This window comes from Ostrea edulis, chromosome 2 (assembly GCF_947568905.1).
Source record: "Ostrea edulis chromosome 2, xbOstEdul1.1, whole genome shotgun sequence".
NCBI classification, from domain to species: Eukaryota; Metazoa; Mollusca; class Bivalvia; order Ostreida; family Ostreidae; genus Ostrea; species Ostrea edulis.
In genome coordinates, this window is record NC_079165.1 from 97,555,723 (window position 1) to 97,568,297 (window position 12,575).

General features: G+C 32.6%; 1 protein-coding gene across 2 annotated transcripts in view; it reads right to left on the reverse strand.

The window, feature by feature from the left end:
• Positions 1-1,248: 1,248 nt before the first annotated feature.
• Positions 1,249-12,575, reverse strand: part of LOC125679252 (TBC1 domain family member 23-like) — a 30,474-nt gene continuing 19,147 nt past the window's right edge. For both annotated transcript variants that reach the window (XM_048918332.2, XM_048918333.2), the window contains 3 exons: positions 11,710-11,789; positions 9,379-9,514; positions 1,249-7,310 (listed from right to left, as the gene is read on the reverse strand). In XM_048918332.2, the coding sequence (XP_048774289.2) occupies positions 7,034-7,310; positions 9,379-9,514; positions 11,710-11,789 (493 nt within the window). In that variant the 3' untranslated portion in view covers positions 1,249-7,033. The remainder of the gene's footprint in view (positions 7,311-9,378; positions 9,515-11,709; positions 11,790-12,575) is intronic.

Sequence of the window (12,575 nt, forward strand, 5' to 3'; positions counted from 1 at the left end):
ATTTAAATCGGAGAATTTTTTGGGGCCTTTTTTGTACACAATCTTTCCTTGTTCTTTGACTTTCTCCGTAGAAAGAGTTCTGACCCCAGGGTGGGGCCAAACTTAGTATATAGTATGTATGTGTAAGTTTGCTGATACTGTATAAAATCTAAATGCATACTTAGGAATAGCAGAAAAGGATGTACAAAAAATGAATTTCATAACCCAGTCCAAATAAGTCATATCTTTTGATGTTTTAATGTTAATACACCTATTATTTAAAGCCAAGTTTCATCAGTGTATGCACTTTTGAGGGCAGTAAGGTTTTAAAAACACATCTTGTTTTATACTGTTGCTGAACATTAGAATTTAGCTTAAATATTCAGAATAGGAAATTTTTTCTAGATTTCATAGCCCATGGAAGTAGTGATACCTTTTCACTAGTATTCAGGTGACCGATAAGGCCTATGGGCCTCTTGTTCTGAAACATGTTAGGAAAATGCATTTCAGAATGAAATTTGGCTTGGATTTCTTGAAAATACCTCAAACTTAATGAATTTTCTTTTATTTGAGCAGTCAAAATTTGAGTAAAATCTCAGATCTATGTCCACATTTTGACTCAAGTTTACTGTGAGAAATCCAGGCCTGTTTTGCTGCATGTATCATAGGGGCTCGTCACAAAATTTTTGTCTTATTAGAATTTGACATTGTCTATTCTATACTTACTAAGTGTAAATATAGAATAGGAAGCGTCAATTCGCGACGAGCCCGTGATCCGAGTGGACCTTGGTAAAGTCACACACAAATATATACATTATAATATATATACTATTTTTATAATAAATGGCAGTCCAAAGCAAAAGCAGTAAATTTATGAACGAGGACAAACTGGAAAGATCCCTCAGGACTTCAGACACACTTTGCTATAGTTGTTTTTTTTTTAAATAATGAAGTACTTTGTCACTATACAATAATTTGTTAACTCTCATATAAGGAGCATGCATTATGAATATTTGAGTTTACACTACAGCACGATTTCCTTCAATAAAAAAAAGTCTTGAGGAAATCATACGAATATCAAGTGATACCAAACTGTCATACTACACCAATCATAAAACATGATGACTGGCGACCACCAAAAAAATTCTTTAAATTCTGGATCCACACAAACGTGTGTGTAGCTGTGCTCACTCCAATGGTAGCACCGTCAAAATATTAAGTAACATATATTAGGAATAAGTATGCATTGCAGAAAATCTCAACTGCATATCATTTTCAAGGCAATACTTTATTTAAGAACTATATTCAATAACGAAGACATATAAATACAGAAGTGTTCACAATTTCTGATCAGACAATTTCCACAGACAATTCAAGCTGATCATTTCAATTACCATACCCTGGCAAGAACTTTAAAATCATTGAACCAATCACACTAATTAGTATAATGCTAACTTCGTATGTTTTTAATTACTTGAATTCAAATCATCTACAATCACAGGATACATGAATTACTCTTTAATTCACAAATCTGATTAGATTTACTTTTACTTTGATCTTAAGTGTAACATGTAGCACAAAAATTAAAGATAGCTAGCTCATCAAAATAGAACAAAGTGCAGTCAAGAGTTGTCTGTTCAGCAGAATTCTGATGTACAAGCATCCACAGTTTCAAAGGGCAACTGACGGGTACTAAATAAATTGTTATAACTCGTGGTGCTCAAGTTCTATAGAGGAATATGTTGCAAAATATGCACTTGAAAAAATAAGCTATATGGAAAGTAAATATAACTTATATTTATATAGTAAGATGAGTGTTAATAATTCCCACTAGCTATTTTACAGTGTATGTTTGTGTGTAATATTATTGCACCCAATCAACCCTCAAACCTTCAGACTATGAGTAGTCTATATGTATATGGAGAACGATTAAACACTAATAGTGAAATTCTACGGACAGAATACATACATCATCATTACAATTTTCACTATTTACATGTACATTGAAGTTTGTAGTCAAGGAATGTGTTTATTTCACCTCATAACGACCCGGCTTGATGACCATAAACTCAGTTGAAAACTTCAAATTTTTACATTCTAAACTTTTAAAATATTTCTGAGCAAAGTTCACCCACAGTGTATTGCATGATTCAGTATTTCAATGGAAGTCCCTGAAGATTGAAAATAAAATAATCATAGAGTTTTGTCATGAGATTGCATGTTCTCTGATATCCATTTATGATCTCCAGGCCAAGACATCTGCTGTTATATGTTATCGAATAATTCCAGAACTTTCCGATTGCCCCTAGATCCAACAAACTAGAATATTCATCTCAACGTGGACTAAAAATCAATTGAGATTTCCCAAATTAATACAATTGGTTATTATTTTATGGTTGACATCTTTCATTACTTTTAACTAGGTCCTGCACTTTACATATAAACATACCGTAGATGGCTGATCATGTGTCATTTGGTAAGCTCTAATAACCAATTTCACATTTTAAATTGTTCAACCATATAATAGAGAAAAACTCACATGTCTAATCAGTGCGGACAAGGTCTTGCACTATAGCTATTAACAAAGATGACCCATCAGGGATTGTTCTGTAAACTAGACAGTAGCCAGTTTTGATGTTTTAAATCATTCAATGATGTAATACATGTAAAACAATTATTGACATTTTTTCAGTCATAGTTTGCTCTAAAGCTTTAGCTACCCTTAATGTACAATACTGTACTTCTCAGGTATAGCTAAAGCAAATTCTTGACCAAGAAAATGTCAACACATTGTATAGTATAATATGTATTCATGTCAACACATTGTATAGTATAATATGTATTCATGTCAACACATTGTATAGTATAATATGTATTCATGTCAACACATTGTATAGTATAATATGTATTCATGTTAACACATTGTATAGTATATGTATTCATGTCAACACATTGTATAGTATAATATGTATTCATGTTAACACATTGTATAGTATAATTAATATATATTCATGTTAACACATTGTATAGTATAATATGTATTCAGTTACAAGCTGCATTTCACTTTTGTTGAAAAATGGGAATTGTAGTCTTAAAGCACTTCTGATATATATATATATATAACAGTGACAGTAGCATACTACTGATGATTTTGCTGGAAGCATATCTTAAAACTGATTTCATTTTTCTAAAGACATACAAATAAATCATACAGTCAAACAATTTCTAGCCATTTCTTTTTGGATGAAAACGTCTTAGACTGGAAATTTGAAGTTTAAGGATCTACAAAGTTTTTAGTAACAATTTTCAGTTTTCATTAAGTTCAAAGCATACAACATAATAATTGTAATTAGTTAAACATTGATATGTATCTATGATGTCCTTGAGAAGAGAACTTGCTATAGTACCTATATATTATATACATTTGAAATTTTTCACAGTAACTGGAAAGGGATGGTTTTGCCTTTGATATCTCTTCAAATCGTAATCATAGCCATTTCCTCACGAATGCATTGCAGTCATAAATAACGTGCATATGAATACATATGCAGGAAAATATACTAGTATGTCTATTTCAACGACTGGGAATTCTGACAGACATGAAAGTAAATATAATTATAAGAAATAAACTTCAATTTTGAAAATACATGAGGGTATGAACTGCAACCCTTTACGCCGGCGTACTTTTAATATGAAGTGCTAACGAGCTTCACGTAGTAAGCAGGCAATAGTGTTGCAGTTCATACTTCCATGTATTTTCAAAAATGATATTTATTTCTTAATTGTATTCCTACTCAACTTATTAACATGATATTTCTCACTGTATTTATCAGAATTTTGTTTTAACATCACACATAAGTTCTAAAAACTTTAAATTCTATTGCACTACATGAGATGTTTGATGCTTTTTTTTAAATAAAAGAATTTCTAGCCATCCTCATAACACTTGAATTGAGCTCTGTTCTGGATGAAAGGGCTTGTTGAAAGCAATTGTAGAAGAATACCTTGTTACCGTCCTTCTATAAGCTGTAAGTATGAAGCTTAATGGAAAGAGTATTCATCACGTTTGTGTACTCATTTCTTAAATAAAAGAAAAATGGATTTCAGTGAAACAGAGTAAGGCAGATCTTGAGCCAAAGCACAAATGGTTGGATTTTGAGGGAACTCTGAGTATACATGCAGCAGCACCCCCCGCTCATTTTGACACTAGTGTAGGTGGAGGTATGCATTCTCTGAGTGGGATATACTGAACAATAAAGAAAAAAGGTGGGTTAATTCACATTTAAAATATGATATATATATAAGCATTGAAGTAGGAGGTTCAGCCCATTTCTATAAATTTTGTCCACTGTGTATTGCAACAAGCCCATAGCAAATTTGCTCCATACTTTCATCTCTTTGAAATATATGACAGTTTAATATAGAAGTTTACAGTGTATACAGTAAAACTCTGATATAGCGAATTTCTGAGGACCCTCTATAAAAATTCGCTATAAGCGTAATTCGCTTTACGTTTATAGCGAATTCATAATTCAAATATAACGAATTCGTTATAAAACTGATTTGTTCTACATGTATATCAGTTCTATAATAAATCAGCAATCGATATACTTGCGTTTGTATTGTCTTTAAGAGAAATGAAGCTTATAGATTTTTGAGAAAAAAAAAAATTTATACAAGAAATACACACATTGATTTATATATGATAATTTATCTTGATGGATTATTAAGTCATGCAAGAACATGTCTCGAGAGAAATGTCAACAACATTTTGCACAATACATACATGTACAGTCTATTGCAATTGTCATTTACTTGTTGCTTTACACAAATAAAGAAGTGTATGATAAAATAAATGCAATCAAACTTCAAATTTAATTAACGAAAATAGTAAACAATACCGACAATATATTTCCGAAACGTATGTGTATTTGTTTTGCGTTAACAACCTTTTTTGAAAAAAATGCAAACAAATTTTGAAATAAGTGTGGAACCTTTATGTCAATGGAAAACGATTGTTAAAAATCACAGAGTTTAAAATGAAAAAAATAAATTCGTTATGAAAGGTGATTTTTACGTTCATTTTTAATTCAAGGGGAATAAGAATTTACTTCGTTATATCCGTAAATTCGCTATATCCGTGTTCGTTATAGACACAGATTTTTATATAGAATATATACAGAATTTGCCGGGGAAATCGTTTTCACTTCACTATAGCCGTAATTTCGCTATATCCGTGTTCGCTATATTCGAGTTTTACTGTATATGTGTTTCTTATTTAGTCACTGTAAAAGATTGGTGATCTGATTGACTTGATTACAGTGTTGTGTTGAACATACATCATAAACAGACAAATATGCAAAACAAATCTAGCCGATAACAAAACAATTTTGAATACCAACAAAAATTTTAAAATAAAGTGGTCACCCAAGTATCATACAACAAAGAATGTAAATTTGAAGTATTGTGTGTAAATTGTGCTAGTATGCATCTTGAGAAATGGATGTCTTGTGGTCAAAAACAATGTTTAATAGCATAAAATGGGCAACTAAATCAATAAGCTGTGGCCAAGACAAATTTCTTTAGTTTACACCATACTTATCTTATTTGTAAATACATGTATCAATAAACAATGCATCATGAAATAGTACTCAGAAATGACCTTACAAACAAGTCATAACAACCCTTCTGAAAATTGACCTTGGTTCATTGTCATAACATACTGTCCGGTCAGAAGATGTGTAGTAATAAAACAGATTTTCAGAGATGTTATGCATTCTCTGTTTAAGAGTCACCACTCACCATGAGGCAGGAATTTCTAACCCGTGAGTTATGAATTTCAAAATTTTAGTAGAGCCCTCCACGTTCAATATAACTATGCACCCAGTTTGTGTGCAGGATGTTCAGAGTTGGAGAAGATTTAATGCATTTTCACAAAGTTATCTCTTTCCCTGGAGCCTGAACCTGGTCCAGGAGAAATGAGTTTTCATAATTTTGGCATGCTCAATATCATTACACATCAGCTCTTGGTTTAATTTTGAGAAGTCTCCCCCCCCCCCCCCCCCCCCCCCCCCCCCCCCCCGATTTAAATCGCTACATTCTCACTCTACAATCCTTATCACTCACCCTGAACCACAAATTTCTCATTTTTATGTAAAGGCCTCCATGCTCGCTCAACATAGCTATCCATCTACCAGTAGTTCGCTTCCCCATCCTCGAGTTTGGAACTCTCACCCAAGATGGCAGATGACTCCATGCTCAATATAAATATTCAACTTGTTTGTTTCCTAATTTTAAGGAGTGAAGAAGATATTTAAACATAAAATAGTAACGCATTTTCAATATTTGATCCATATATTCCATTGCTTGGGCCTGAACCCCTAACCCAGGGTCCATGAATTTTAGTTTTGGGAGAGGCTTTCATGCTTAGTATAATTCTGTAACCAGATTTTATGCTTGTTCAGGAGTAAAAAGAGTTTTAAAGATTGTATTTTTAGAGATTTCTGTCTTATCCCTAGGATCCCATAATTCACAGTTTTTATTAACCCAAAAGATGTTCCATAGCAATTTTGGTATTGGTCTTGTAGTTTCTGAGAATTCAATGGCACACGGATGACAATGGACAGAAACCAATCACAATAGGCCATCTGAGACACTCTAGATGACCTAAACAGAATTACAAATGTATGAACTAAAACAATAATTGTATCAAATAAAATAACATGTATCACAGAAAGAATTTCTATGTGAAAATAAATAGTGTACAATACTAAGTAATGAAATCAATCAACACATACTACATGTACCTACACTTGGATGGTTTTATGCATTCAGGAACAATTATTCATTTCGAGTTAAATTATACTGAAGAAGACCGGAGCCTTCCTACAATTCAGTGAATGCAGGAATATTGCCATTATGCACTTACACTGTAACTATCAAACATTCGTGAACAATGTTTCCTTTATTCACACGAGTCCAATTTTGTTCTATATATTAAATAAAAATGCTTAAACACTATGCATCCAAACCAGAAAATTCCAGTCGTCACAAATCAGCTATCTAATGCATCCAGTACTCTGATGATTTGTTGTTTGATAATCTTTGTTGCTTCTGCTGCCTGTGGCATAAGAAACCTGTCTATGTCAGTAACTTCAATAACATCTCCCTCAATTGATCCATACTTGAAAGTGATGAAGTCTGGGTGCTTTCTCTTGGACGTGATTTTTACAACACTTCCTAGAGCTCGTCGTGCCTGAATGTGTGCCATGTTTTTTCTGTTCGGAATCTCACGGAGCACATACAAATGAGTGTCTGTCACCAACACATAGCTGCAAAATGTGAAAAAATTGGGTCAGCTATAAATTGTGTTCAAACATACATGTAAGATAGAACTAGGAAACAACAACTCTAGGACCACAAATAAGCAGAAACAACAACTCTAGGACCACAAATACGCAATAATCTGACCACTGACGAGGGTGCATCATTTACCACTTACTGCAATAATCAATATGACTGATAGTGCAAGAAATGCATCTTCACAAGTCAAGAGTTGTTGATTCCTTACCTCACAGTGTTAGGTAACGAATCAATACTCCTTGACTTGTGAAGATGCTAGAAATGAGACATGCAACTCTCAGAATTCAGAATGGAGTTTAACTTACAAATAAAATACTTATATCTTAGATAACTGTGGGGAATTTCCTGTACCTTCTCTCTATTCCTAAGTTATCAAATCACTGTTTGCGAACGAACATGATTTCGATAACCATGTTTAGATAGTGAAATTATGTGATTTGCATGTTCAGGTGACAGGTAAATTTTCAAATCATTATTTGAAATAGATTTTCTAATATTGTCATAAAGATTGTTTCCTATGCTTGTAAAACATCTAAAATATCTAATAACTTGTAATTTTGTCAGTCTCTCTATATTCTGGTCAACGTCATATCTAAAATTTAGACACGTATTTGTTTCTCTAGCAAAATTTTAACCAAGGCTAAAAAAAAACAACAAAAAACCAAACCCCAAAACCCACCACATATTTCTAGAAGTATAAATTTAGATCACAAAAGTACAGAGAATTTTCTTGGAATTAAGTTTTTTATTTGATCATTTTCTGATGCATATTTGCTTAGACACACCAGTCTGTGCATTGATGTTCAATACAAAAAGTTTCCATAAAAGTGACACGTCATGTTATACACAGTTTAAATAACTAAAATTCAAGTTGGCTTGCACAAATAAATATCTAGTGATAATCTAGTCTGTAAATAATGAAAAACTTTACTGAGTAGTAAATGTAGGAGGATTTTTTTCAAACAGCAGCCCTTCTTAAAAAAAAAATAATTAAAACTTTAATTATTTTATGGCGATTAACAAAGAAGTTCTTCAATTTATATTAATGTTTATTGTTGGCTCAGATATTGGTGAGATGGGGTCATTGATGTGGGAGGAAACTGGAAAACCCGGAGGACACCCACTAACAGTTCAGGAAGTATGTCAGTGTGAAATTTCGCAGTTCATACCCTCATGTATATTTATTTACGTTAAGGCATTGTAAAGAAAAGTCTAGAAAGTTCAATAAACCTCATAAAAATCACTCAATTATGATGAAACTTAAACTTGATCTGTAATAGAAGATGCCTTTATGAAAAGATATTCGGAAAACCAAGTTGTGACAGAGGGACAGACAGACAGATGGACAAACAGATGGTATGCAAACTAGAGTCCCCTTCAGCCCTGCCGTTAGGGGACTAAAAAAAGTCTGGAAAACTAAGTAATGACAGACAGACAGATGGATGAATGGAGTGCAAACTAGTAGTCCCCTTCGGCTCTGCCAGTAGGGGACTAAAATATTATGAAAAAAATCTGCACTCATTTACTTTGTACACCATTAACTCTTTAAAATCAAGGCATATCATGACATAATCTTCTGAAATATGATCTTGCCTAAACTCTAAAGAAAATGGTGTGCCCAATACCTATTTCAATCGGGTGCATATACTTTATATTTCTTGCAAAGAAATAAATCCTGCAGCCTATCAAGGATGTATACTGCATTGTCATAATGACCAACTTCCTTTTAAAACATGAATGAAAGTATGAATATCAGCAATATTTGTATATTCATTATAAATTTCATCACCTAGCTGGGTAGCTAAGTCAGTTCATGTGTTCACTGCTGATTTGTAGATTGCGAGTTTTGAGTCTAACAGGGATTTAGTTTTTTTTCATGTTTGACTTCATATTTGAATTAGTTTTATATACCAAATATATTTAATGATTTAATCTATTTAATTTCAAATAAAACTTCAAGATTTATGTAGTTTTGATTAATACTGTCAAATTTAGACCAAATTACAATGTTAGCATTCTTAGTCCTTTGAAACTTACCTTGAAAACATATACCCATTTCCTATGACCTCTTGACATTTACACGAGTATTTTACGTCAGATTTCTTCAGCCATACTTCAATATTTACAACTTCCTTTCTTTCATCATCTGAGGAGTTTCCCAGCTGGTCATCACCTACATGTATCAGGACATATATACGAAGTTAATAAATGGAATCATAACAACAATGCAAATTATTTCATTGTGAAGTATTCAAGGATATAAATAGCAAATCTTCTAACAACAATTTTGTGATCTCTTTGATACCCTGCCCTCCATAAATAAGTATACAAATAAGCTTTTTACAGATTTTGGAAAAAAAGAGCGCTGAATTCACTATCTATAACTTTTAATTTATCTCAGTAAAATTATCATTTAAGGGTACAACTTTAATAAATGTAAAACAATAGTGGACATTCAATATTTTTGGCTTAGTCTTTTAAATTGTGATATCGATTTATTTAAGGTGAAAAATCAAAAGGTCTTATAAAAGTACACATTAAATACACAATAATATGTATTAGTAATTAGTTACAAATGGTTTCAAGATAAAAGTTTGCATAATATCTCCTTTTAGAAAATAAAAAATTCAGAAAATGAAGTATTTTGATAAAAATTAAGGATATAAAAAGTTAAAAGCCTAACGTCATCTTAGACTATTCATATATAAGAGTTATGTATTTTGCATAGAAAAATATGTATTTATGATGTAACCCATATATATTGTATGTGCAAGTAACTTATTTTGGTAAGTGTATACTTATTTATGGTAAGAAGTGTAAAATACACAGCATATAATATCCCCTTTTTTACTGTGGTAATCCCTCTATTTGAATCATTGAAATACTTAAGATTTTTTTCATTGAACATTTCTCTCAGAAGAAAAAGGTTAACCTCCTATGCACAAGAGCCTTCAAACAAGAGACCCGTGAGCCACATCGCTCACCTGCGATTTCTTTTCAATCACCCATATTGTGGCCCAAACTGGAGATATTGAATAGGGTAAATTTCCTTAAAAGTAGGTCAAACTCCAAGGTCAAGATCACAAGGTTAAAAACTTTACTACCTAAAAAGGTCTTGTCACAAGAAATGCATAAATAAAATATGAAAGCCGTATCACTCACAATTCAAAAGTTATAAGCAAAGTTAAAGTTTCGAACAAATTTGAAAAAAACCAAAAAAACTATAATTTTAATTTGCACTACACAGAGTAATATGACTAAAAAATGCCTTGTTGTTCTTAAAATACTTTTAAAGATTTTTCCTATAAATCTCTATGTAAATCTTTCATCTCCTACTGTGGTCAAACACTACCCCCAGGGGCCATGACTTGAACAAACTTGAATCTACTTCAAATTATGTCAAGACACTTTCAAGCAAATTTCAACTTTTCTTGCTGTATGAATATAGTATTTCAACCAAAGGATAAGAGTATTTTGCATACAAAACTTTTTACCAGGAGTACCTAAAATAAATAAAATATTTTTTGGTAAAAATTATATTAAAGTTTGTTTTATCTTCTATGTAAAGTTGAAACTCATCTAGGAATGCTTGAACACAATCACATTCCCATAGAATATGTTCTATTGTCTCTTCCTCTCTGTGAGAAAACGTACACATTTTACAATTTACTTTTTAAATTTTGAATAAAAACGAATTTGTTGCTAAAATTCTGTTTAAATATTTATTCTGTATTGAAACCATTGGAATTTGCAGTTTTTAGTTATTTTAAAAAGTAGTATATCGATAAGTAGCACTAAAAGTTTCATAGCCAAAAAAAAGTACCATCTTCCTCAATAATATCATTAATGTGTCGGATATTATTGTCGAATAAAAGTTCATTAATATACATTTTCTTGTTAATATGGATCATAGTGTTGTAAAACAAACTTTAAGGTGAATCTGCAGTAACATTAGACTCAGTACAAGTGTTCTGTAATTCGATCCAGGCCTTGAACACATCTATTGAACATTAGTTTTGCAATATCCTAGTACTTAAAACTTTTATGAAACACAAAAATTCCTATTTTACAAAAATGGTGATAGCGAAAAATTTGATACCCATTGGAACAGATGGAGCCTGATCTTTCCTTAACTCTCTATCTCTCTCACATATAAAAAACTTGTCTGTATTCCTACATGATCCTTGGTATGCATATATTGAACATGTATTATGATATATACAGATTGTTTACAAAAAAAAAAAATTTCTTGAAGATCAAAGCTGCCCCAGTGGTTCTGGAGAAGGAGATGAAAATGTGAGAAGATAACGACAACAGACATCAGGCAAACTTCAATGGGAAAAGCTCAGGTGAGCTAGAAAGCTTTACCGTCATCATCATCACCGATGGAGAAAACATTGGCCATGTTTCTGTATCTCTTGCCTACTCTGTCTGTATTACTCACATGCCTGTCAACATAAACAATACAATCACTTATCTTTGTGGTGTCAAATTTTCAAATTTTGTGAAAAAATAAGCATGCTAATGGAAACCTTGATATAATTTCTTTTTGAAAACTTGATTTTGTTAATAAAGATATTTTCAGTTAATTTCTCTTATTCATTGAGGATCTAAATTTCTTTGTATTTCGATATCATGAACACAATGAAACTTATTACATACCCCCCCCCCCCCCCCCCCACCATAAAATTCATGATTTTACAGAAATCATACATGTACATTGTTAGAGAACTCCAATTATGCCCAGGTTTACATCACATCCAGGAAATGGCTTACCTTTCCTGTACTTGATGCCCGTGAGCTGACTTATTTTTCCTGTACCTTGAGACCTGTGAGCTGACTTGCCTTTCCTGTACTTGATGCTTGTGAGTTGACTCATTTTTCCTGTACTTGATGTCCGTGAGCTGACTTACCTTTCCTGTACTTGAGGCCCGTGAGCTGACTTACCTTTCCTGTACTTGATGCCCGTGAGTTGACTTACCTTTCCTGTACTTGAGGCCCGTGAGTTGACTTACCTTTCCTGTACTTGAGGCCCGTGAGTTGACTTACCTTTCCTGTACTTGATGCTTGTGAGTTGACTTACCTTTCCTGTACTTGATGCTTGTGAGTTGACTTATTTTTCCTGTACTCGAGGCCCGTGAGCTGACTTAGCTTTCCTGTACTGGAGGCCCGTGAGTTGACTTACCTTTCCTGTACTTGAGGCCCGTGAGTTGACTTACCTTTCCTGTACTTGA